The sequence below is a fragment of the Lutra lutra genome, chromosome 7 (genome assembly GCF_902655055.1).
Source record: "Lutra lutra chromosome 7, mLutLut1.2, whole genome shotgun sequence".
Classification (NCBI taxonomy): Eukaryota; Metazoa; Chordata; class Mammalia; order Carnivora; family Mustelidae; genus Lutra; species Lutra lutra.
The window spans coordinates 75,056,208-75,082,979 of NC_062284.1; the positions used below are offsets into that span (position 1 = coordinate 75,056,208).

At 41.8% G+C, this 26,772-nt stretch overlaps 1 protein-coding gene across 1 annotated transcript in view; it reads right to left on the minus strand.

Moving 5' to 3' along the window:
* Positions 1-384: 384 nt before the first annotated feature.
* STXBP6 (syntaxin binding protein 6) overlaps positions 385-26,772 on the minus strand; it is a 248,967-nt gene continuing 222,579 nt past the window's right edge. Inside the window, exons 5-6 of the mRNA XM_047737498.1 lie at positions 6,876-7,033; positions 385-1,194 (exon numbers count right to left, since the gene is read on the minus strand). Coding sequence (XP_047593454.1) covers positions 1,171-1,194; positions 6,876-7,033 — 182 coding nt within the window. The 3' untranslated portion in view covers positions 385-1,170. The remainder of the gene's footprint in view (positions 1,195-6,875; positions 7,034-26,772) is intronic.

The window sequence follows — 26,772 nt, forward strand, 5'->3', positions numbered from 1 at the left end:
AGATACTGAGAAACTGAAGGCCATTTCCCAAGGATATGGTGAGGGTGTTTCTAAAATAGGCATGACTTTGCAAATAGAAAATATTTTAACTGTAGTATCTTTTCACATTATCATTTACACAGACCTTTATCTGGACAAATCAATTCTTGATAAAAATCCAAGCTCTTAAAAAAAAAAATCCAAGCTCTTTTCAATATTGGCTGCCATAAATTGGGGCAATGACAAAAGAAAGAGACATTCATGAATGCACAGAGGTTTTTAAATAGGCTTTTCCTTATGTCTTTGATCTCAAGTTTTTCCCCTTCCAATGATAACTGCAAATAATCAGCATAGAAACAAGTACTGGAAGTATTTAAACTGCAGCTCAGAAAGTAGATTTCTATCTGTCATTCTGATTTTTTTTTTTTTTTTGGAATGCTGGTGATGGCTCATGCAAAAGATTATGACATAAAAAGCAAAATCTAAGACTGCTGTTTCCCCTGATAAATTCAATTGTTTGCCATAATACAGACTGGTGTTTCAAGATACGGAATCTTAACCTTCAAATTAAGAGTGGCTTGGAGACTGAGAGAAGCAATGACAAAGTGACAAAGTCACTGCTTGATTTCCAACCAGGAACAAGAACATCTGATGTCACCACATGAAAAGGTCTTCTGGCTTAATATCACATTTTTTTTTTTTTTTTCAAAGTAAATCTCTACACCCAAAGTGGGGCTTGAACTCACGACCCCAAGATCAAAAATGGTGTCCTCTACTGACTGAGCCAGCCAGGCGCCTCTCTGGTTTAATATCACGAAAAAAAGACAACAATATGTTGCCAGTTTAGACCCAGCTCAGCACAACATTTGGTCCAAATTCCATATCCAAACTACTGAAAAAAAAAATTAGAGAAGACACATATGAAGACTTATGTCTATACAGTTAAAGAAAATAAAAAAACCAAACGAAGCTGATGCCACTGCAGCATTTCTTAGCACAATCCTTAGTGAAATGTATAAACACTACGTCTTTTCTTTCATATTAACGTCTGAAAAGGAAAAGCAAAAAAACCTAAATGTCCATATACTGGAGAAAAAAAAAAAAAAAGCAGAGGTCCGGAATTCTTGTAAAAACTGCTGAGCAAACTCTTCCATTTCTCTCGAGAGGGTCATTGCTGCGATAGGGAGTATCTCAACACTTGTGCTTCATGGCAAGCTAAGGAGAAAGAGGGATGGCAAAGTTAAGCATTGTTAGCACTGGGGAGAACTCACCGCGCTGCTCCCCTCCCCAAATCCATGATGAGAGGCAGCACCGAGGTTTTACTCGCTGTGGCGGATTGCCATATTATTCCCAGTGGCATCTAGTGGATGTGCAACATTTTCTCGAAGAGCCCACAGAGCACTGCCTCTGTTATTCCTCCTTAACAGTGGTTTCCTTGGTGTTCCGTGTCCTGCAGGGGGAGTGCACTATGCGGCTTTCCCACCCTCCACTGAAGGGGCAGCCAAGGGCACAGGCAGAAGGAGGGACTGACCTAGGAACAGGTAGGAGTAGAACCCAGGTCTCTGTGCTGCTGGGTTACTAGTTATTCAGAAAGACCAACACTCCTCAAATATAAGTATTTACTGGTATCTTATTAAGTATTAAAAATCAACTGTAGAAAAACAATTGGCATTAATCCACTCATTAATCCAGCCTGGACCTCCAACCAAGTTCGAAAGCTCTTGACGATGAAGTAGTGTTACTGACGAGATGCTGAACAAGAGACCGAAACCAGACCTCCATTTACCACTCCTCCTGCTGGTATTCGAGAAATAGTTGGCTTGCTGAAATGTTTGACCTTCATGATGGGAACGCTAATACCACTGTGTCATTCAGTAACTTCCCAAGCCCAGCTAGAGCCCATGATGATATACTGAAGGCAACACAGGCAGGTATGGAACATTAAGTTAAATCTGACTTTGCTTTTCTTAGATCCTTTCCAAGGAGCCCATACCCTGAGATGACCCTGAAGGCAGAGCTGAGCCTGAACTGTAATTCCTGACGTGTCCAGCCTCTGGCATTAGGGAGGGGATTGGGACTGGGAGTAGGAGACAGGTTCTGTCACTCAGAATGGTTTGGAGCAAGTAGCCGGTGGTTCTCTATGGGCAACAGCTCTGTAGAAAGCCTTGTCTGCTTCACGACCAAGTTCTTGGTCCTTAAAGAATGCTCCAGAGAGCCCTCTGATTCCACACAGTGGCAGTGGCCATCTTCTGGGCAGTGTCAATGACTCATCTCTCCTGTATAACCCAGGGCCTTCGGGTCCACCTTCCCTTTCCTTGATGTCTTCAAGAACAAAGTCATAACCCGGTGGCTGCCACCTCAGACCACCTGCGAGAGCAGCAGACACTTCCTCTGCAGCTGCGGCACCAAGCCAGGTCAGGATGGGATGGAGGGGGGATGTGTGGACCTAGCCCTCGGGCTGCTAAACTCAGCTCTCCTGGAAGAGCTCCCCATGCCTCTGCCTGGGGAAGGCAGCCTCAGTGAGACCTCTGCAGACCCTCTGCGGGGCGGACACCAGGACTGTCGGACGGTGTGTGTGAGCGTGCTCCCGATGCTGCCGGGCTAAGCGCTGTGTGTTTTTGCTCAGAAAGGTGGAGTGGCTAAGGACTCCTGACCCCGGAGAGTTTATGGTCCACAGACATGTGGGGTGTCTGGCCTGTTCCAGGGCCCTGTCCCCCGCAGTCCCTCCGCTGTAGGGACTCCACTTCTTGCTCCGTCTCCAGTTTTAATACATTATTCAGCAACGTGGACCATTCCAATCAACACAGAGCTGTTAAGTGTTGTGCATAATGAATACCCAACATAAATATTTGATCAGCGCTGCTGTCCTGTTATTCATGGAGCTGTTAACCTTCAGCTAATGGGCTCATGCCAATTCACCCACAGTCATTAATTTTCAACAACAACTGTACCACTGCTCGCACCAGGCCCTGGTTACTGCTACCGTGGGTCTTGGATTGCCCTGAACGGAGCCCCTGCCAGGTGGGGCCGTGGCCAGCTCAGCATCGCAGAAGTATGATGGGACTGGATCCTTAATATTTAAAGTATCTTTGCAGAAAGTGGCATCATTTCCACGCTACCTAAGGTGTTTTTGTTCTTGCTGTTGTTTTTTAAAATTCTCTGGGAGTGAGAAGTTTTGGAATATGGAAGGCAGGGTGTTGCTGCTCCTCTTCTCCAAATTTGCTGCATGACCTTGAGCCCTAAACTCAGAACTGCTCCATACCTCCATCTTGTCATGTTTATAAATATCCTCTCTAACTCAAATGCTTATGGATCAGTTTAGATGTCAGAGTTCTTACAGAAGAGGAGATAAAAATTTCCTTTGGGTGTATTTTGTTTTCTTACTATCTCATGGAAAGCTTTCTCTTTCAAAGCTGTGTAAATGACTCCCTCTAAACAGTAATAAATTATTACTCATATGGGGGGAATTTTAAGAGGCCTGGACTCTTGAGGTCCCTTCTGGTTCAGGGACCCAAAGGAAGCGGGTGACTATAGTAGGGACAGAGGCAGCCACTCCCTGCTGGTGAGAGAAATGCCACTTACTCCCCTCTCCCCCTGCAAGCACGAGCTTGTACAGAACAGGGCAGCTCAGTGCTCCTTCCTCTGAGAACTGTCATCTGAGGCTGCCTGGGTGTGGGTGCTGCCTTCGCCTGTGGGCTCACTGCCTGGGGCGGGTGTCCGAGCACGGCATACATGGCAGCGTTTAGCTTTCTGGGGCAGTGGAGAGTGAGCAGGCCCATTCTGGGGCTGCGCTGTACTTCCCTAAGGGCTGAGACCGGGCCAAGCCCACAGCTCAGGAAGGAACCACGCTTCCTCAAGGAGGCCGAATAGAGCTGGGGGTGCAGGAACACCCCCAGTGCAGGAACATTTTCTGTCTGCTCTCCTGGAGATGAGCACCCAGGTATCTTGGTGGTGGGGCTGTGTGAAGGTGGTCCACTCACTGATGTACCTGGGTCATTGCAGGAGTCCTGGGAAAAGTCAGAAAGATCCTTTTGACTGCAGTGTAGGAAAGTGTGCCATAGTCAATCGGGGAACACGGAGGAGCCATCCCCTGGTTTTGCTGTGGTCTGCGAAGGGTGCTGGCACATACCCGCTGTCTCAGCCCGGAAACACAGCCCACTATGAATCAACACAGCTGCTTGTCTGGGGCAGGGGTGGAAAGCTGGCTTCTGCCTCTGAACGCTGTCCTCACCAGCAGGTCTGGTGGAGGCTTGGCTGGGGAAATGACACCTTCACGGTCAGGCCATGCCAGTGGGTTTAGATCTGGAGTCCTATAGTCCCTGGGAAAAAGCCACACCTTAACTAAAGAGGTCACTCTCCTTGTGAGAATGCTGCCAATGCTGGTGCTTCACAAGCATACATCCCAATTTTAGAAAACCACGTCTGGCCAGGACAGTGTCTAGCTCCTGCTCCCTCACATGCACTAATAGACACCAGCAACCCCTTCACCTCCCTCTTAGAACACCCACAGGCAGGGAAGCCAAAACCAGGGCAGACTGCCCCCCTCTACCCTCCATCTCTCCTGGAAATAGGCTGCTGGCTGGCACCAATCCTCCCAGAGGTCAAGGCCAGAGGCCCCTTGCCTCTGGTGGCCTAATCAGTTTCTGCTCTGACAGGCCCTGTTTCAAGGGTTGTTCTGTGTTTAGAAAGTATTGAATTAATAGAAGCCCTGCCCACCCCACTTTGGGGGGCATAAAATCTTCATCTCCAAGCCCTCCCCATCCCTTTGTTGGGGTCCTCAATCACATTTCTCCACCCCCCTACAGTGCTCGTTGTAGGATGGTATAAGGCAGGTTCAACAGAATCATTTTCATGGAAATTATTATCGCCAGTATTAATTCAGACTTGTATATGTCAGGTATTGTGATCATAGATTTATAGGTTTGAATTCATTCAATTCTCTCAATGCCCTAGGAGACGCCAACTGTTATTAATTATCCTTATTTTACTGATGAGGAAACTGGGGCTTAGAGAAATTAGGCACTTGCCCAAGGTCACTGGGATGGTAAATCAAACACAAGATGCTAACCACACCAGACTGCCTTCCCACGCACCCAGCACACTTGGCCACAACATCAGGGAAATAGGGCAACTGGGGCCAAGAATCATGGTCATCTGGTCAGGTTATCCACCCCAGTGTTTGTACAACCGCCTCCGAGGGGGACGCCCACATGGGTGACCTCCAGGTATTGTCTACTCCGCCTTAGGAAGAACGATTTCACAGACTTCCTTGGTAACCCAGCTCATGATCTCATCATTCACCTAAAGTCTGGTTTTAGCAGAATCTTATCAGTGCACTGCTGAATGCTCTATTTTGTATGGCAAGGTTCAAACTGCCTGTACTATTACCCACCCCCCAAGACTTGAAGATAATTAAAAAATAACTCCCTTTAGCCTTCCCTTCCCCAAATCAACACTTCGAATGTTTCTCCAGACTTCCACTACCGCCACTCCGCCAATCACAACATTTGCTGTGGTTATAAATGAAGCCAGGGTGGGAATTCTAGTGTTCCCATCTCATCCTTATTTCTGTCTCACAAAGGCTGGAGAAGGAACCTTAAATATGTACCTTATGAAATCTTAAGTCTGAGCTCCCTCTTTCCATGACATGCGGTGAGCAAGGGTCTGCCCTCGAGCAGGGCCAACTGTGTTTTCAGCCAGATCTGGCCAGGTCTTCTCCAGGGAAGCCCACATGGGCCCTGGAGGCAGGGGTATGATAAGACCCCAAGAGGACAGAGAGCTGATGACACAAGGAGACAGATCTGGGTAACAGGGGCAGGACAGGAAGGCAGGAAGCATCCCCTGGGGGTTCGGATCCACAGTTCGCCCTGGGAATGAACCCCTGGGAGAGGCCAGCTAGACTCAGCTAGGGGGACCTTTCTTGTCACTTTTCAGGTGGTTCTATTCTCGCTTCTTCAGCAGAGCTGGGATTTTCTGTTGAAGTAAGTTAACTTTTTCCCCAAAGGTCACCTGAAAAGCCTATCTGGAAGGCCGGATTGTGAGTCAGAGATGCCAACAGTTATCAGCAGGGGTTGTTCCTGGAAACCTAAATTCCAGTCCCTAGCCAGACAACTGCCCTCTGACCTGAAGCACAAGATCAGTCGTAAATCGTCTTTATCACCTAACAGGGCCGCTCTTTCCTTTGGTTTGCAACTGCCTCAGAGAGCTGGCTGCCAATAAAAACTACCCTTTCCCCTGCTGAAAGGCACATTCTTCAGGAGCGTGTGAAAGTGCACGTGTGTGCCTGTGGTCACGTGGGAAATGCCATGACCCGGATTCAGAGCAGGTAGGAGCCCTGTGGGCAGCTCTGCACGAGTCAGGGCAGCCTTCAAGATCCAAGCCCTCTTGCAGAGGGGCAAGCAGCCCTGAGGTACCCTGGGTGTGGGGGACTAGAACTTGCTTTTTATACAGCGAAGAGATAAGAACACAGGATGCTGGGCTCATGACCATGACCGGAAAAGGATGGCAAGGAAAAGTACACAACGACAGACCCAAGTCCTTTTTCAAGCATTGGCCACAGCGGGAGGGATATTCGTGGATCTGACTTCTTCCACCCCCATTCTCTTCCCTGAAACTTGAGCCCTAAAATTCTGGGCAGGAACTAAGGATGGTCGGCATTTCCCAAAGATCCAGATCCATGGTCAGAGAGAGACATTTGCAAGGAAAGAAATGAAGAAATGGGTACATGAAGAAATATTTTATGACTCTGGTACTTACTAAGCAGCAGGATGTATTGGGGGGAGGGGAGGGCTTGATTTTATATCTTCCACTATGGGAAATGCACCGAAAAAAGTTTCTTGGAGCCAAAGCTCCCTGAGCTTCCAGAGTGGAGACCTCCGCGCCCCTGTGGGACCCACCTTGTGTGCAGTCTCCGCGAACTGCTGGGCGCTGTTCTTCATGTCTTCCGTCTTCTCCTCTGCTCGGCCTAACCGCTCCCCGCGCTCGTTCAAGGCCTGGCTGGCTTTCTGTACGGCGCTGGTCACGCTGTCGGCCGCCGAATGGAGGATGCTGTTTCCTGAAGAAGCATAGCAAGAGCATGAGAGGCTGCTGGGGCTGACCTCTGGCAACAGAGCCTGTGAGGGCTGGGCACCTGCAAGGGCAAGGGGGTTCCCTCCAGATTAGCCTCGGGTACCTAGGAATCTGTCAACATTTCTTGGGAGCTTGTTTAACTGGGCATGTGTAGGAAGAGGACCCACGGCCTGCAGGACTCGGGCAAATGCTGATGGCTCTCTCACATCCCTTTCATTAACGTAGCCCTCACGACCATTCTCCTGCCATTGTGTCTGGGGAGGGTCCAAGGGACGGGCTATTTGGATTTAGGACTGGGCTTGCAAAAGCAAATGGAAATCCTGACAAATTTATACAATTAGGCAAGTTCAATGAGATATATTTGGGTCTTACGGAGATATCCTCTTCACCTGAGGTTTAAGTGAAATCCCACCAGAAAAGGGGAGCAGAACTTTTTCTGAGAGAATGCTCTGTATTTCTTTTAACTCCTCCCTTCCATTTTACCCTGTCATCCTTAGAAGCATGGCTTCTTATGAGAAGCTGTGAATCGGTCTCAGAGTTCAGAGGAGATGTGCCAGCCCCCAACCTTGAATCTTGAGCCATGGCTTGGTTGGCTGGGCCTTCTTGGCTCTGATCTCCAGTTTATGAAATATGGGGCCTCAAAACTGCACTTAGCCAGGAGGTAGAAAATGGTGACAGAAACCAGCCTTAGAAGGAACCGAGCATTTCCAGATTCATGAGAATATTGAAAACCACCACATTTCAAAGGATTGTGTATCCCTGAGATCCCATTTGCCAGGATGGAAATACAGAATTCAACAGTAGAGGCATAACCCACTGAGAACAAGCAACTTGCAAAATTATAACCCAAGAAAATTTATAGCTCTATTTTGTTAACATTGAGTGAAAGATAGTTAATAGCATTTTAGGTAATAGCCTTACGTCTTTGAATAAGTTTATTACATCATTTAACTTTGTACTTGAGATGGATGTATCCAGCCATAGACAGCTTTTAATAGAAATGTAATTTCCCTTGGTTTCAGCTTGTAAAGGTTTCTTAATTTCTCCTCTGTGGGAAAAGTCTGTGGTTTGTGGAACAGAATCTCAGGCAAAGAAAGTGCCTGGTGCCTACAAAGGACTTGTAAATTGTTTCCCATTTTTCTTCTTTAGGAATAGATTTTTTTTTTTAAAGATTTTATTTATTTATCTGACAGAGAAAGATCACAAGCAGGCAGAGAGGCAGGCAGAGAGAGAGGAGGAAGCAGGCTCCCTGCTGAGCAGAGAGCCCGATGCGATGCGGGGCTAGATCCCAGGATCCTGAGATCATGACCTGAGCCGAAGGCAGCGGCTTAACCCACTGAGCCACCCAGGCGCCCCTAGGAATAGATTTTAAGGGCTTCTACTATGTGCTAAGGGGAGGAGAATGGGGGTAACTTAGTATTACTCAGTTGTATTAAGCACTGCATGAGCCAAGATAAATCAACACAGATTAATGGGAACTAACAGAGATGAGGCTCTGGAGGAAACTGGTTGAATATAAGGATTGGAATGGAAGGTCTAGGTCTTTAGAACAGATGGAGGAGGAGGAGAAATCTTGGCCCCACTCTTTTTTCACATCATATTCATGACTATGATGATAGCCCATGTTAGACCATTCCCTAAGATGTGAATAGCATTTTGCAATCTTAAGCACCTTGACAAATATCTCATTTGACCGTCACACAAATTCTTCTGAGAAGACTGAGACTAGTTAAGGTTAAGTGGCTTGCACAAGATCATATCCCTAAGGAAGTGGCATGGGCAGCCCTGGAACCTGATTTTCCAATGACTTTTCTTTATTCTGTAGCTTTCTCTTTGCAGGTATGGTGTAGGTTGTGGGAAGCAAGACAAGAAGACAGAATTGTGAGCAGACTAGCGGAGACAGATTTGACAGGTTGTTTCCCAAGGTAATGCCTGACTATTTCTGTCCTTAAGGTATTCCTCTTGGTCAATGAAGAGTTAGTGCCCATGCCATATTGTAAGTCAAGTGGTCTTGGGAAGAAAGAGGCCAGTGGGATGGAATGGGAAGATGGAAAGGACTGGAAGGGGCAAAGGAGTGGGCGGAACACACTAAAATTTTCTCCCTTTCATGCTTCCTTTCACATACCCACAGCTTAGCCACCAGAGGCTAGGGAAAATATGGGGCAGGGAATTTGCGACTTCACAGCCAGGAATAGCTGTATTAAACGAAGGGATTTTAGAATAAGCTACCATAAAATTAGAAGGGTATGTAACTAGGACTTGTCTTTTCCCATCGAAATTGACCCTCATGTCCTCCAAGTTAGATACCTCTGTGTTTTTGGAATAAGCCATATTGTTTCTTGTCATGACTTCCTGAATCTTGTACAAGATATCAGGTAACACTGCATCCAGTTTTATATGATACTGTTTAGCCAATGGGTATTATTACTAAGAGAGAACCAAATGCTGTCTTCAGTATTCGAAGATGACACTGATTACCACAATCAATAGAAAACCCACCTCCAGTTATTTTCAGACATGAGCATGGATTTGAACAAATCCCAGGGCCTTGGTTGAAATGACCTCTCTCTCTTGGTTTCAATTCTAACCAATTTCAGGCTCAGTGAATAAAGTCTTATCATCTTTGTCAAGCTTCAGGTCAACTCCACACCCTCCTTCCCCTCAACTCTGTAAGACCTGTCTATATCCTTCGTAGGCACTTACTCAAGGACATTCATAGGCAACTTTTCTACCTCATTTCTTCACCGGTAGATGATAAATTCCCCAAGGTCACCATTTCATTATATTGGCCATTCCCTAAATCTTGAATCTTCCTCCTCTTTACTCAGGTCTCTTGCTTGCTTACTTCCTTCTCTCTGAGATCTTGCTAAAGCTGCAGTTCCGGGCTTCTATCCTTGACACTCTTCTCTCTCTCATCTATAGACTCTCCATAGATCAATTTACTCAACTCCTGGCATGACTGAATTCCATCTTTCACTAGGTTGTGCTGCTAAGGTCTGGACCTGTATGTTTTCTTACTTGACAACTCCAGTGACCCAAGGTCATCTGGAATTCATTATGTCTAAACCTGACCCCACTGTCTTTCCCTTCATGCCTGCTTTTCCTTTGGGGTCCCCAGCTCAGTGAACAACCCACACTATCTGCCCAGTTCCTCAATTCAGAAATCTGGTGGTCCAGTCTATATCCTCCCTTTTACCCCGTAGAGCTAAAGCTCTTCTTTTACATAGCTCTCTACTTTGTTCTCTTCACCATCTTCACTGTTTCTGCATTGACCTAGTTCCTCCTGCTCTCAGAGTTCTAGCAATAGCCTTTTGTCTAGCTGTCTCCATACCTTTTTTGGGGTTCATCTTCCACACTTTCATACTAAACTTTGAAAAAGGTGAATCTGTTACCATCTCCCCACTCAAAAGATAAAATTGAGACTTTTTTTTTTTAATTGAGACTTCTGCCTTGCTTTTCTCTCAGCTCATCTCTTATGCCTTGTCAAATTACCTATATTTGTACAGATGTGTCAGGTTTCTTTTACTTATATGCCTTTACATTGTTATCTCTGCCTGGAACCCTGCTTCTCATCTTAGCCTTCCTAAAGTGGCTCCATCAGTATCCTTCAAACTCCCTCTTAGGGAACCTTGTCATGTCTAGCCCACCCTATAGCCTGGCTGCTGCTAACACACACATTATCTTGTGTCTATTTCAAATGGTGCACCTACAGGGCACCTGGGTGGCACAGTTGGTTAAGCAACTGATTCTTGATTTTGGCCTAGGTCATGAGCTTGGGGTTATGAGAATGAGTCCCTCACTGGGCTCCATGCTCCGTGGGAAATCTGCTTGAGGTCTCTCCCTTCTTCTCCTTCTGCCCCTCCCCATGCACATACACTCTAAAATAAATAAAAATCTAAAAAAAAAAATCTTACAATGGTGCATTGACTTCATGCATGTAATGTTGGCTATCTAGGGTAAGCTTCTTGAGGGCAGGGACCATGTCTTTTTCATTTCTGTATTCCTGATCCATGGCACAAAGCAGATCATAAATGTTGGTTGAGAGGTAGGAGGTATGTATCATCCTTTCTATGATTTCTTCATGGCTTGGCAGTGGGTTGGACATATAACTGATGCTGTCACAAGATCTGACAAGTTACTAAAATTCTAAACTTGCCAAGTGACTAAGGGATTAGTTTGTGTCTAATGGAGTTAACTATCTCGTTTAGCAATTGTGCCAGGAATTCAGTGGAGTTAAATAAAAAACAAAATGTAGGGGCGCCTGGGTGGCACAGCTGGTTAAGTGACAGACTCTTAGTTTTGGTTCAGGTCATGATCTCAGGGTTGTGAGACTGGGCCCCACGTCAGGCTCTGTGCTCTGCTTGGAGTCTGCTTCAAATTCTTTCTCCCTCTCCCTCTGCCCCTCCTGCTCGTGCTCTTTCTCTCTCTCTCTCCCTTAAGTAAATAAATAAATCTTAAAAAACAAAAACAAAACAAAAAAACCCCAAAATGTAAAAAGGGGAATGCATTTGCTATAGTAAAAGGCAAGGGGAGAAGTTGATAAAGAATGTTGTTACTAGCCTTAAAACAAACTGTAAGTTATAAAAATAACCGACATTAAATAGCTTAATAAATAAATCCAATGTAAAAATAACAGTTTCCTGAACAGTTGCTATGTTTTAGGCACTTACTAAGCCTGCCTCTCACAACCACCTTACGTGATGGGCATTACACGGTCCCACTTCTATCAATGGGAGCACCAACATCAAGAGAGAGGCTTAGCAATGTGCCAAGGATCATGCAGTAAAGAAATAGCACAGCTAAATTTTGAACCCAGGAAGCCCACCTCCAGAGCCAGTTCTCTTCCTCATTGTGTTAAATGGGTTCTCCATAGGAATTTTCTTATATGAGATTAATGACACAATCTGTATTAACTGTGTGGAAGAAGACCTCAGGGCAGTAGTTCCTCAGTCATCCCTTAAAAATCACAATACAAAACAAAATATCCTCTCATTAGAAGTTAAAAAAACTTACTGTAGAAAATTTAGAATATATGTTACTATTGGGGTGCCTGGGTGGCTCAGTGGGTTAAAGCCTCTGCCTTCAGCTCAGGTCATGATTCCAGGGTCCTGGGATCGAGCCCCGCATCGGGCTCTCTGCTCGGCAGGGAGCCCGCTTCCTCCTCTCTCTCTCTCTGCCTGCCTTGCTGCCTACCTGTGATCTCTATCTGTCAAAAAAAAAAAAAAAAAAAAAAAAAGAATATATGTTACTATAAAAAAGTGATAAAATCTGTAATAGTCAATTGCTTAGAGATAAGAACAATTGATATTTATGGTACATTTTATTCTAGTAATTTTTCTGTATATGCTTTTCTAAAACATGGCGGAGACCACACCATATACATTTAGTCCACATTGTATTGTGGACACCACACCATGTCATAAAAAAACTTCTTCAAAAATACTGTTGTATTCTGTAATTTATTTGACTCTTTCCCTGTGAATACTGGGTGTTTCCGAAAGTTTTGCTTTTTGAAATGAGGTGGCAGTTACCTTATTGCATTTACAGACATACACACATAAAGACACAATCTTTATCCACATCTCTGACAATTCCTAGAAATGAAATTGTTGATTCAAAGAACATACACTTTTTTGAGGCTCTCGATGCATGAGGAAAATTGCTTCCCTGAAAGATTCACTCAACTTTCAACATCATTCACAGAAGAGCACACTATGCACCAGGCACGGTTATATTGACAAAAATGGCAGAATGACTTTGAGGGAGAGATTTAACTTCTCTGATCTTCAGTTTTCTCATCGGTCAAATGAGGGTCATGCCATCCAGCTGGTGTGGCTGTTGTGGAAATGAAGGTGAAGAGATATGCCAAGTCCTGTAGGTGGTCAGTGGACGTGAGCCTCTCCACCTCCCTCAGACCACATCTGCCCTCTAGGAACTTTGGAAAAATGGCACAATCCCACCCAATTCTATTGCGTGTCTCTCTCTTGTCTATCCTCTTGGGCTAAGTGTCTTGAGGCTTACAGAAGACACTTCTTAGATATCTTTGTATACCTGCGGTACCTAGCTCAGAGTATTGCTCAGAGAGGCAGCTGAGCACAAACTCACTGTATCAAGGCATGCTTTACTCAAAAGTTGGGGCCCATCATGTTGTGTTGAGTTAAATCTGGAAATACAACAGTCTCCCAAGGCAGATAGAACAATAATTCTCTCTAAATAGACAGGAAGTGTATTAATACCCAAATGTATTCAAGTAGTCTGAGAAGAGCCTGTCAACCCCAGCAAAGAAAGTCAACCGCCTTTTGAATTATAGTCTCTGGAGAGTAGAGACCAGTCTTACTTTATTGTTGTTGCATTTACATCAGTTCCACTCGATATGTGCTTTTAAAAAATAGATATATGCTGGCATCTCTCTCTTTTTTTTATGTTGGCATCTTCTATGTGAAGTGATTGAGTAGACTTTAAAAGCTGTAACTTTGAGATAAAGCAGTAACACTGCATTCAGTCACTGTTTGAAAACATAATTAAAATGAATTTCAGTGTATAGGAAAACAAGGGGAAAAAATAAGGTGTATTGAAAAGCAACAACAGAAGAGAAAGAGGAGGGGAAAGATTTTCAAAAGCACACAGAACACACCAACAGCTCAAATATCAACCTAATTTCCTAAAATTCATGTTGTATCTTGATAATCAAAATTCCTCATTCAATAGCTAGGAAAGCGGCAACTTCAAGAATTTTCACCAGCTACCTCCTCTACCAAATATCTATATCCATATCCATATCTATCTATATTTTTATATCTGTATCTGTAAAGATGATATATATAGATATGTATATTTGAAATGTAAAATACTCATCTTATTTGGAAAAAAGCAGGAAAATCACCTAAAAAAACAAGTTATCAATAAATATATGCCAATCTATACTCAGTTCCGAGTAAACTTGCTCATCTCAAAGCACTGTTTCAAAACTGAATTGTTTTGGGGGTGCCTGGGTGGCTCAGTCAGTTGAGCATCCAACTCTTAGTTTCAGCTCAGGTCATGATCTCAGGATCCTGGGATCAAGCCCCATGTCAGGCTCCCTACTCAGCATGGATTCTGCTTGTCTCCCTCTCTCTCTGCCCTGCCTCCCACTCTCTCTCTAAAATAAAAGTAAATAAAATCTTTTTTTTTAAAGGAATAATTTTAATAATTTTGCTTGGACTACTTCTACTCTATAGTCAATTTACCTAGGGAGGAAGAACTGTACAATAATGCACCATGGACCCAAACTAACTTAAAGGAAAACCAATTATAGAAAAAAAAAATAACATGGATACAATAAACTCACAAAAATTGTCAGGGAGCTCTATTATATTAAATCTGTTAATAGGCAAGGAACACTGGTTACCCTCATAGTGTCTGTCCACAGTGTTTAGTAATAATTTATTCACTGAGTAGCTTAAATAGTCCCTATTCTATTCTTGCTATGGTATAATTATTTTTTAGCAAAGCTATTTTCATGACTGGACATAAAGAACACTTAAGTCTGGTCCAGTATTAGTGACATTCAAATGAACTCTCATGGTCACAATTCTATGGGATTCACCCAAGATGACTTTTCCTTTCCTTTGTTTTGTTTCCAGTCTTCACAGCTCAGGGTCTTTACCACTAGAGGACGTATCAGCAAAAGAAAAGTCACGTGGAAACTAGGTTGCCAGGTCCCTTCTCAGATCTAAAGCCACCTTGAACCACTGAGGGACTCTCCTTCCTGAGAGGAGGGTGCACCTCCATCCCCACTTGCAGTAATTGACCTTACCTGACGGTGATGCTTCCTAGGAGCTTCAGCTTAGGATTGTGACTGGCGCTAAACGGTTTAGAAATGAACATAATTTAAATAATAATGATAATATTAACTTCTCCAAACAGAGTAATTAAATGCAAAGGCCTACCCAGTGAAACAAGTTGGTTCTTAATTCACAGACTCCATTAATTATCTGTGAGCTCGGGTAAATTACGAAGCTCCTTCTCTTTACATCGACTAATCAATACTAACCACACTGCTGCATCTCAATGTTGGGCCACCTTCTAGGATCCCCTAATGGAGATTTTTCCAAAGGTTAAATTTCATTTGTATTTTGTGGAAACGACTAATCAGACAAGTTCTGTTACAAATTCAGGCTACTTTATGTAAAACCTTGCTAAAAGGAAGAGTCCTTAACGCATGCTGGGCAAAGATGCAAGGGCCTATCAGTCACTCACAGCAACAGCTACCATTCACTGAATGTCTCCTATGTGTGGGTGCTGTGGTTAATTGTCAAGGTCCTCAACAGAATATTTTCTATTTTACAGCTCAGGGAGGTGGAGTAGCTTACCCAAGATCACCCAGATCTCGACCCCAAAACTTGAAAAAAAAAATATTTTAAAGAATTGTATATATATTTCAAGTATACAATATGACAATCTGATATACACAATGAAATGATCACTACAGTCAAGCTAATTAACATATCCACCTCAGATTTTTTTCTTCTTTTTTGGTGAGAGCACCTGCAATCCACTTTTAGCAAATTTCTAGTGTTCAATACAGCATTATTAACTATGGTCATCATGCTGTGCATTAGCTCTCTAGACTTATCTATCCTATAGAGCTTCACTTTTGTATCCGGGGACCAATATCTCTCTGTTTCCCTCACCTCCCGGCCTGGGCAAGTGAGACACAGAAAGAAACAAACTGCATGAGCTCGCTTATATAGGAAGCTAAAAAAGTCAAATACGTAGAAGTAGAGAGTTGATCCCAAAGCTTTTGATGACTATGTCAGCATTTCCCAAAGTGGTTCTGTGGTTTAAAAGAATGCACATAGAAAACTCCACTCTATGGTAAAAATGACTTTATGAAGTGCCGATCTAGCTGGTTCCTTTATTGCAGAACTTTGGAAAACCTTTAATATGCTAATGTAAATTGTGAATCAGGAGGAGGTAGGGAGGGAGCAGAAGAGATCTGCCAGCAGAATTTCTGAAAGATACTTATTCACAGGGTCCTTTTGCATGGATTATTTTAGTAGGGTGGATTTCTGCAGAATCTGCTTTGGGAAATGCAATGATAAACTATATTGACTCCTAAGTTAAAGGAGGAAAAATAAATCCAGGCTGTCTTCATCAATTCCGTAACAGATAGACAAGTCATGTAATTACGTTAAAAAGGCGTGCTTTATAGAGAGAGCAGAACAGATATAGCACGCTGAATGGCAGTTCCAGAATTATCTTTTGTCTCAAGTTGGTGGCTAATTTCAGGGACCATGAAACTTGTTTGTTGCCTGCAGCTGGATGACAAAGAAAAATGGACTCAGTGCTCAAGAATACTTTGTAAACCCATAAACTCAAAAGCCTACCTGAAGGAGACCTTGGAGTTATCTATTACTGGCATTACTAAAGGAACAAGAATGGATCCTTTTATCAGGTGAATTTCTTCTGTTGGAGATGTAAAGGTCATTTAGTAGAACCCTGGCCTGTGCCCAAGTCACAGTCATGCCCCATAGCTAAGGACCCAGGAGAAAGCCCAATGCCCTCTCCCTGTCCTTTGGAGTGATGGCTAGAAGCTCACAGTCTCCTCCCAGTGCTTTATTCCAACATTCCCAATGGCAAGAGTCAAATACCTAGGGTTTTATTCAAGTTCCTTTTAGCCCTTAAACTCAAGATATGTAGAGAAATTCACCAGTCCTTTAAATATTCATTCAAACGTGGTCCTTATAGGGATTAAGGAGGGCACTTGCTGTGTGTTGTATGTAAGTAATGAATCACTAAATTCTAACTCCTGAAACTACTCTTACACTATATGTTAACTAACCAGAATTTAAATAAAAACTTGAAACAACGACAAAATAAATTTGGTCCTTATGAACATGTCCTTATAAGAGTTATAGGGCATCAGGAGAATGATTTTAAGAACAAATTCTTTTGGTTAGGTTTTGTTCAGAGAATATTGGACTCTCAGAAAAGTGGCTGGAATGTAACTTCAAAGAGGGAATCCTTGTTCTGAGGTTAAAAAAAACCTAAGGTGGCTCTAAATTTGATAAAATGGATTATGTTCATTCTGTCTTTGCTACTTATGGCAATAAACCAGCTAGGATCTATAGCGGACTGCTTTTGTTAGAGTTGGAAGCCAGTGTCTTTTACTTGGATAACTACAATTTCAAGTCCTGATAGACACAATCTGAAAACCCTCTACAGTGCTACTGGTGAAACTAATTCTTTTCAACATGTGGAATCTGCTGCTTACTTCCTGGGTGACCTTGAACTAATAACTTACCCTCTGTGCTTCAGTCTGTTTCCTTACCTGTCATGGGGGTTGGTCTATTATCTACCTTATAGGGTTGCTGTGAGGAATAAATGAGGTCATGTACAAAGGGAGCACTTAGAACTGTGTCTGGCATGTAGTAGACAGCGAACTTTAACCACTACTGAAGAGAGAAACTTCAGGTATCTGGCACTAAAGGGTCTCTAGCTTGCCTTTCTTCCACTATTCGTCCACCATGAACATACTTAAAGGAACAATCTAGCCTACTGTCAGCCTTGTACTTCCCAATCACCAAGGACTTCCAGAAAAGTAGCTTCCAGCTAACTGTCCTAACACCGCTCACTTGTTCAGTAGCCTACCAAGTCCATTGCTTATTTTAAGTTTCCTCCACTTGGCCACTACACCACAAGGTGACTGACTACTTCTTTTTACAAGCTGCTCTTTCTCTGGGCTTCTATACCAGACTCTTTCTTAATGCCCCCCAGCCCCCACACCAATTACTCCCTGTGACTTGTGTTCCTTGCTTGGTTAGGGGTATGAGGGAAGAAGGTACTAGCTCTGTGGCCTCAGGTAAATTACTTAGTCTCAATGGGCCTATCTTTTCTCATTGGCACAGTGGTGATACAAAGAGTGCTTATTTTTCCTAGACTGTTGTGAAAATTTAATATATACTTAGCATAGTGTTAGTAATGCAGTATGAGCTTAACACACACTGTTATTGGTAATATCTGATTCACTCAACATATTTAATGTTGAATAAACAAGGGCCAGATACTGTCTATACATGCTGCTTCTCAAATTCTACCTTAAATCAGCCCATTCTTTGCCTTCCCACACTCCATCTGACCTTCTCCTCCTGAATTCACTGTATTAGTTCCTGGCCCTTCTGTCCACCCAGTATCCTATGCTCAATCACCTTTAAGTCGAACCTTCTGTCTCATCCCACACACAAGTGTCCACGCAGCCCAGGGCGTTTACCTCAGCAAGGGCTCTCCACTCAGCTCTCCACTCTATTCCAGTCCCCACCAGGCCTTATTGGACCATGCAGTAGCCTAGGTGGTTTTGCGACCACTGGTCTGTCAGTTTTCTAACACATCATCCTCTTTGCTTGTTACTGACCTGATCACACCCCCTCCTTGCTGTGATGCTTTGTGGGCTCATCCATAGTACAATACTATCAACTCAAGTTGATAGTACAAGATTGATAGTACAACTCATAGTACAATACTATCAACTCAAGAGGGGCCCTCCTGATCCTGTGCCAAGCCATTCACTTGGCATCTGCCACTCCCAGAGTCCAATTTCTATCCATTGCCTCGTTGTTTCTTGACAGATTTTAGAAATTCATTAAAGTGTTATCAGTTTTTTACTATAGGTAAAGTAGAATATATCATAAATGAGTTTGGAAAAAAAAATCAATGTGAATAAAAAGCTTACTAAGGAACATCATGTCTAGCTCTGTCCATAAGGGTGTCCAAACACTAGCATGCAACATTTGTACTCAAATGCAAACCCAGCACTTAGATTTTTGTGTCTAACACTGTTTTCTTGTAGAAGAAATCCAAGTTATTTGCAATATAGTGGATTTCATGCCTTGGGGCAAAGAAAACCTGGATAGGCTTGAAGCATTGCCAGATAACAAGGATACCTTCAAAGATGGTAGGGTTAGCGCTAAAAAAAAAAAAAAAAAAAAAAAAGTTCAGAGCAGGTCCTGAAAAAATATAAATAAATAAATAAAGCAGGTCCTACTGGACAAGTTGTGACATTTGGAACATCAACAGTAATGAAACTTTTAACAATGAGGATGATATAATACTTTCATATAACTTTGTGGAAACCATAACTTATTAATATTCATATAAAATGTATAAAAATGAAGTTGAAATACAAAAAAATGTAGTTGGATGCTTAATTTATGGTTCTGATTCCAGGAATAGGCATAGGCCTTTGTACCCTCTGGTTACTCAACCTGTGATACCTTTTTCCTCCCTAACCAACTAGTAATTCATACTCATCAGAGATCACTCCACCTTTCCCAGATTTTCTGCTGCTTTGTTTATTCACTGAAATGTTTTCTTGCCACCTATTTTTTTTGCAACAGGCATAGCAGCAGGCAGGGAACAGAGTAGCAGACATGTTCTGTCCCCCATGTGGCCACCTACCCGATCCTGACCCTATGCCAGGCAAAGAGCTTATCATCTAGAAACAAGAGGCAGATTATGTATAGGTTCTGTATAGGTTCAAACAATATGTATATAAGGTATCTATTTTACGTGCACACACACACAATTTAAAAATTTCTGGGCAGTTACCAAATGATGTGCTATGCTAGTGAAATCAAGGGGAGGGGGACTGACTCAGCATCAGGGGGGAGATCTGTCTAAGGAGGCAATGTTTAAGCTGGGGTGTGAAGAGACAAGCTGGGGCAAAGTCCATGTGCAAAGCCTTCTTTGGAAAGAGGAAAGAGGAAAGGAAAGAGGAAAAAGGAAAAAAGGAAAGAGGAAAAAACTTCTGTCCCTGGGAATCAAATGTGTGACTACAGAAGGGGGAGGGTAGAGTGAGAAGAGACTAGAGGGAGAAGCAGGTGCAACTAGAAGTCACTGAAGCATATTTTTAAAATTTTTTTGACGATTTTATTTACTTATTTGAGAGAGAGCTCTCAAAGAGGAGGGGAGGAGCAGAGGGAGAGGGATAAACAGATTCCATGATGAATATGGAGCCTAACATGGGGCTCCATCCTAAGACCCTGAGATCATGACCTGAGCCAAACCCAAGAGTTGGATGCTTCACCAACTAGCCAGCCAGATGCCCCACCACTGCAGCATTTTTAAATAAGAGTCACCTGGACTGAGATCATTTTTGAAATTCTTACTCTGGCTATTGTTTGGGAACAGAAGCAAGAGGGAAAAGAGAATGAGCAGTTGAGAAGCTATTGCAGTAACCCAAGTAAAAGATAATGGTGGCTTGTACTAGAATGATGTCAGCAGAGATGAGAGAAGTGGAAAGATTTAAGATCTATACTGATGCCTGAATATAGGAGACGAAGGAAAAAGAAGAAGAGTGAGCTAATCCCAGGCTTTTGACTTGAGCACAAGGGCAAACAGCGGTGCAATTTACAAGACAGAAAAATCTGTCAGAAGAACAAACTTCATTTGAGGGTGGGCAGACATGAGAATCAAGTATTTCATTTTGGAGAGTGTTATGCTTAAGTGGCCTGTGAGACATCCAAGGGAAGTCAATAAGGCAAACAGGTATTTCAGCATGAAGTTCTGCAGAGAAGTCTGGGATGGAGATAAAATTTCTAAGTCATCGGCATAGAAAGAGAATGGCAATGGGTAAGCTTACCTTAGAAGCAGTGTTAAAGAGAGAGAGGAAAAGGGTTTGCAGATTCTACCTATAGCCTAAACTAAACATAAAGGTGCCTACAAAGGACACTGAGGTGAGATGGCCCGAGAGCAGAAAAACCAAGGTGAATTTGGCACAGTGGAAATTAAGTCAGGCCAATACATCAGAAAGGTGGCTCCAAGGATCCCAAGATTATTCACTGGGAAAAGAAGAGTCTTCGTCTGTGGGGACTGGGACAACTGGATGTCCACATGTGAAAGAATGACGTTAGACCCTACCTCACACCATACAATTTAAATTCAAAATGGATCAAAGACCTAAACACAAGAGCTAAACTAAAAATCTCTTAGAGAAAACACAGGCATAAATTACGACCTTAGATTAGGCAATGGTTTCTTAGATGTAACACTGAAATCACAAGCAACAAGAGTAGATAAGTTGGACTTCATTAAGATTCAAAAGAAGGTTGTGCTCCCTACTCCATGCTTCCCTAGCACTTTGTTCATGTCTCTATTCCTATATTAACACATTATAATTACTGACTTAATGGTCTGTTTAATCAAGCAGAATTTTAATTTCTTACATATCCTTGACTGTCTCCTCCCCATTTCTATACTTGGTGCTGAGGAGAGTACCAGACCCATATACCATATGTATTATGTGGCTAGATAGAGCTACTGTATGAAAACAAACACATTGTTATAAATAGGAAATAAGAATATAAAAGGTGGAAAATATGGAGAAAACTCATCAAGGAGAAAGAGTGCACCAAGGTTAATTTATTAACATGGGATGGAAAATTAAATGATTTTGAGTTAAGACAATAAAAGAATGTTTTGAGGCTCTAAGAGTAAAGAATGAGGTCTGAGTTTGAATATCCTTCACAGTTAGCAAAAATGAATTTATAGTGCTCTTTAAGAAAATATATATGCTACATTAGTGTGTGTCCAGCCCAAATTGGTCCTTAGAGATGTTTTACTTCTAATTCAAACTGCGTCTCAAACCTATTGTTAAGTGATTAGGCTCTTTGGGAATTTAGCATAACTTCCTCACATAAAACATGCAAATATCCCACTGCCTTATATTGGAAAACAACTTAGGGATCATCTAATTCCCTGGAAAGAAAAGTGTGGTCCGAGGGTCAAGTGAAAGGAATTGCCTAATGTTACATCCCAGTGATAGCACAGCTGGCCCTGGAAGTCACTTTTGTGGACTTGAAGCTCAGTGAGGTTTTAACTGTCTTTACCGTTTAAGAAACACATGTAGAAACTAAGAATCTCGTAACTGATCTCTTTAAAACAATCCACACTGTCCCCTTTGGAAAGCGTTACCCTTATATTCTGGAGAAATTCACTACAGCGAGTATGCACACATACACCAGTCTGTCACTTCAGCACATGATATTTCTCAACTTTTATTAGTTCACAATAATAAAATCCAAGGGAAAAATCATAGTCTTCACAGAAAAGTGTATATATACTACCAGGGATATCTTACATGGCCAACTGATGGGGTGTAAAAAGACTAAAGGATTGCGAAGAAGACTTTCAATTACTGAATGCTCTTCTGTCTTGACAGTTTCGTCTATGAAGTGGCAATGTGACTAGCACCCAGAGAGGTGCAGGAGACTTCTTGTCTTGAGCAGGAGAAATGAGACAGATGAACTTCCACAGAAAAAGATAATATTGCTGCTAAATTCCAGGTGAAATATGCTAAATATAACAAAAATCTGTTATAGTCACCGAGGTCACTTTAGACTCGGTCATTATTGCTATAGTTAAATCCTATTATTTAGGAGATAATAAAGAGAATAAAGTCAGTGTCAGTTACGCTTCAGACACTGTCATCAAAAGCAACAGAATTCAGCACACAGTTCATTGGACTACAGCTTTTCTTTCTGGTTCTGTCCCATGATGGTACCTGCTCAGACTTGAGAGTCATGTAATTTGTCTTAATTTGGTGAATGCAAAACTGAGACTCTCACCTCACAGACAGACTGGTGATGAATGAGCAGCTATGGTAACTCATGTCAAGTGAAATTTCTGTGCAGGCTGATAGTCATAGCAGAATTTTTTACCATCTCTGTGGTATCACACATAATTCTGAAATTGACGTGAAGTCCCAATGGGTTTCCTGACTATTCATTAGTCACTCTATAATCTTAATGTAATTTGGTTGATTACTAATGAATTCCTATGACATATTTTACTTTCTAAGAAGGATAACCTGAGAAGTGCCACTTGGTCATTAAAATCCACTACAATTATCATCAACCAAATCAAATTACTACCAATTACATAGAGAGGAGTTGATCCACACTGCATCTTTTTTTTTTACTGAAGTATATTTGAAACACAAATGTTATCGTAGTTTCAGGTATACAACACAGTGATTTGACAGTTCTATATATTACTCAACACTCACCACAATAATATGGTCCCCATCCATTACCATGCAACGATATTATGAAACACAAACATCTTTAATTCATATTAACCAGATACAAACAGAAGGAAAGAATGCTCAATCAACTGTAGGCCTGGATGTCCATTATCAAGGTTATAAATGCAACTATTATCATCAGGGGCTATAATTTGCTAAGAGCCTACTATGTGCCAGGAACTGTGCTAAATGCTTTATATCTACTCTTCTATCCATCCTAATGTATACCCTTAAGATACATACTATTATTCCTCTCCTAAAACTGATGAAATCCAGAAACTCACCTAGGATTATACTGCTAGTCCATTACAGAATTTTAATTTGAAATTCAAGTCTAGTGGACTACAAAATCACTATTCTTTTCAGTATCATGAGAGTTTCTGAATGGTACACCTTGTGAGGTGAAGTGTACCAAGAGTGGATTTGCATTTGTCCCAGCCTCATGTTGCTACATTATACACAGGATATGAGAATGGCATTCACACGCTGTTTTCTTCTACTTGATGTCTCTCCTATCCAACAGCTTGATAACTAAGCCAGAGTTTCTCCTCCGGTAACTGGGTAATGATGCCCTGAGGCTGGATGAGGTATTCACTCTATGCTTCCCATAGCACCATTTGCATTTCTCTAATGAAGCATTTATTGTAAGGCACCAAAGTTATTTGTCTACTTATTTGTGTACCTCACTAAACTGGGAGCTTTTTGATCACAGGGGAAGTTCCTGTATTTTTCAGCATCTCCAGGCATGATAGTGGGTGTTCAATAGATGCTTGCTGAAGGAATAGTAAATTGATAAAGAATGGAAGATGTTTTTAATTTTATAAAGATGTGATGAAGTCATGATTTATGCCTAAAACCTTATTTGCACTGGCATTCATCTTGGGTTGTGCTATTCTGATTAGCACATGGAAAGGATCAACTTCTGGACATATTGAAATAAAATTTCAATTACACAGTATCTTTCTAAATTGTTGGGGATTAAAAAAAATTCTGTCAAAGACATAAACATGCCTAAAATGCAAGTTCAGGATGTTTAATTAATGTGGAAAAATATACTTTCTATAGAAATAGCACTATTTCCAAAATTATTTTGATGATTCTGGTGGGAAAGAGATGACACATGAAGTGAGTGATAACCAAAACAGATTTTGCTTCTTCCTGTGTTTACTCTATTTAGGATATGAAGGAAGGCATGTTTTCCACACCTCCTCTGTTTAAATACCACACTTTTAAAAGGGATTAAGCATTGAAAACTCTTATAGAAGAATAAACTTTTAGTATATTTCATCCCTAGAAACGTTAACAGAATCACATATAAAATATGAAGAGTTCTGTCAGTTTAAAAATATTCTGTATTTTATTCGTTGGGTTTTTCAACTAGCATTATAAGCCATATACAATCCTTGTTATGGAAGGATCCATATATATATATATTTTTTTTTTAAATTAATTAATTTTTTCCCCTCAAAACCACATTTTATTCCCACATAGCAAATCTCAAAATAATAGACTTCTTGAGAAGGCTTTAAGAAGAGAAGTCCTTATAGTTCTATTAGGGAAGCCAAAAGTTAAAGTCTTATCAACAATATTATATTTTTAAAAGATTTTATTTATTCATTTGAGAGAGAGAGATAGAGAGAGAATGAACTGGGGGAGAGGCAGAGGGAGAGGGAGAAGGAGGCTCCCCACTGAGCCATGAGCCTGATGTGGGGCTTGATCCCAGGACCCCACGATCATGACCTGAGCTGAAGGCAGGCATTTAACCATCTGAGCCACCCAGGCACTGCAGGACCTTATTTATTAAGAAATGAATAATCCGGACACTTTTAAGGTATGTGACTCTTATGTAAGTGAGTAATACAGATGCTAATGCTCCTTGGAATTTATAGGGGGGAAGAAACAACATGGTGCTAAAGAAATGATGATGAGGTTGAGGTGGGACTGATGAAAGGAAGGTGACCAGTGATTAGACTATTGTAAATATTCCAGGAAAAGTTGACAAACATCCCAGCTGCAATGATAAAGATTGGAATAAAAAAGCTAAGGGAGCATCTTAGCTTAGGATAAGGGGAAAGGGCCCAAGATCGCTTATTTGCAGAAAACGTACCATGGATTTCTAAAGAGAAAAAGCCGTCTTGATCAAAGATCAAGTTCAATGTACCTGGTTTGAAATTATGAAATTCAAAAAATGATTCTTGAGAGTTTTCTTCCGTGATATGAACAAAGGGTCTAGCAGAAGTAATGATAGGTGTTCACAAAACCGTGTTTCATTTTTCTTCTTCCTGGATACATAGAAAGTATCTATCTTCCAGCCTTCCTTGTAGTTAGTTTGGTAATAGGGCCAGTGGGCTATAAGCAGAAGCAATGAGTGTCACTTCTGGGCTGAATTAATGAGAAGCCCCTGGGTGGCCTTTCAGCTCTCTTTTCCCCTATGGAATTTGACTCCAGAAGGTGCCTTTTGAGATGGTGGATCAACAAAATACAAGCAAATTGGGTCCCTGAGTCACCAGTTAGAAACTGCCCTAGAGAAGCACTGAATTCACAGACTTTGCTGGAGAAATAGTGTCTTATTTGTTAAGCCACTGAGATTGAGGTATTTTTGTTTTTGCAGCAAAACTGAGTGTTGTTCTGATTAATAAAAGGGGTGATGTTCACATATGCAACCCATTCTGAGGAAAGTACCCAGATTTAGAAGTCCTTGAAAGTGTTTTATTAAACTAAAATAATCAAATCAATTATATTATTTTTGTGTATGAAGGTGGGAGGAGTGGAATTCATAAATGCATTTCATAAGCACATACTGAATGAAGTCAGCCACTTTAAGAGTTTTCAATACTGTTTTAGAAGAAAGATAAACAGGGTATTTATCTTAGCTCAGGGGGCTATGACAACAATACCATAAACTGGGTGGCTAAACAACAGAAATTGATTTCTCAGAGTTCTGGAGGTTGGGAATCCTGAATCAGGGTGTCGGTCTGGTTGGGTTCTGGTGAGAGTTTGCTCCTTGGGAAGCAAATGGTCTTCTTTTGCTATGTCCTCACATGGCAGAGAGCAGAGAGAGGAAGAAAACTCTTTTCTGAGAGGGACACTACTCCCATCACAAAGTCTCTATTCTTATGATCTAATAACCTCCCAAAGTCCCCGCTTCCTCAGCTAATCCCACTGGAGTTTGAGGTTTCAGCATGAGTCATGGGGGATACCAGCATGCAGTCCATACCATTATCTAATTAAAAAACACTAACTTCTATTTTTAGAAAGTTCTTTTATTGCCAGTTCTACACTAAGAACAAAAAAGGGGATGCTATTGAAAAATAAGCATTAACAAACCTAACTTATGGTTTAAAATGTAAAAGCAAAGACTTTACAGATTAATATACTAACATAAATACTGTTATTAAAATCTCATTTTCTGCTTTGAACATGTAACTGTAGCTGCTCTCAGTAACGTTATCCCTAGTGTCATTTTCTCTCTTGTACAGCGTGGATGCAAATACCCATTTTCTACTTGCCTCCTAATTAAAAGTGTACCTGCTGTTAAGTTATAAAAAATGGCAGTTAGGTAAGAAATATTGTATTGCACAAGTGAGACCGTATATTGCAATCACCCTGACCTTTAGGGGGTCTAGAAACATGAGCAGAGAAGTGGGACACTGACTGTCACTCCT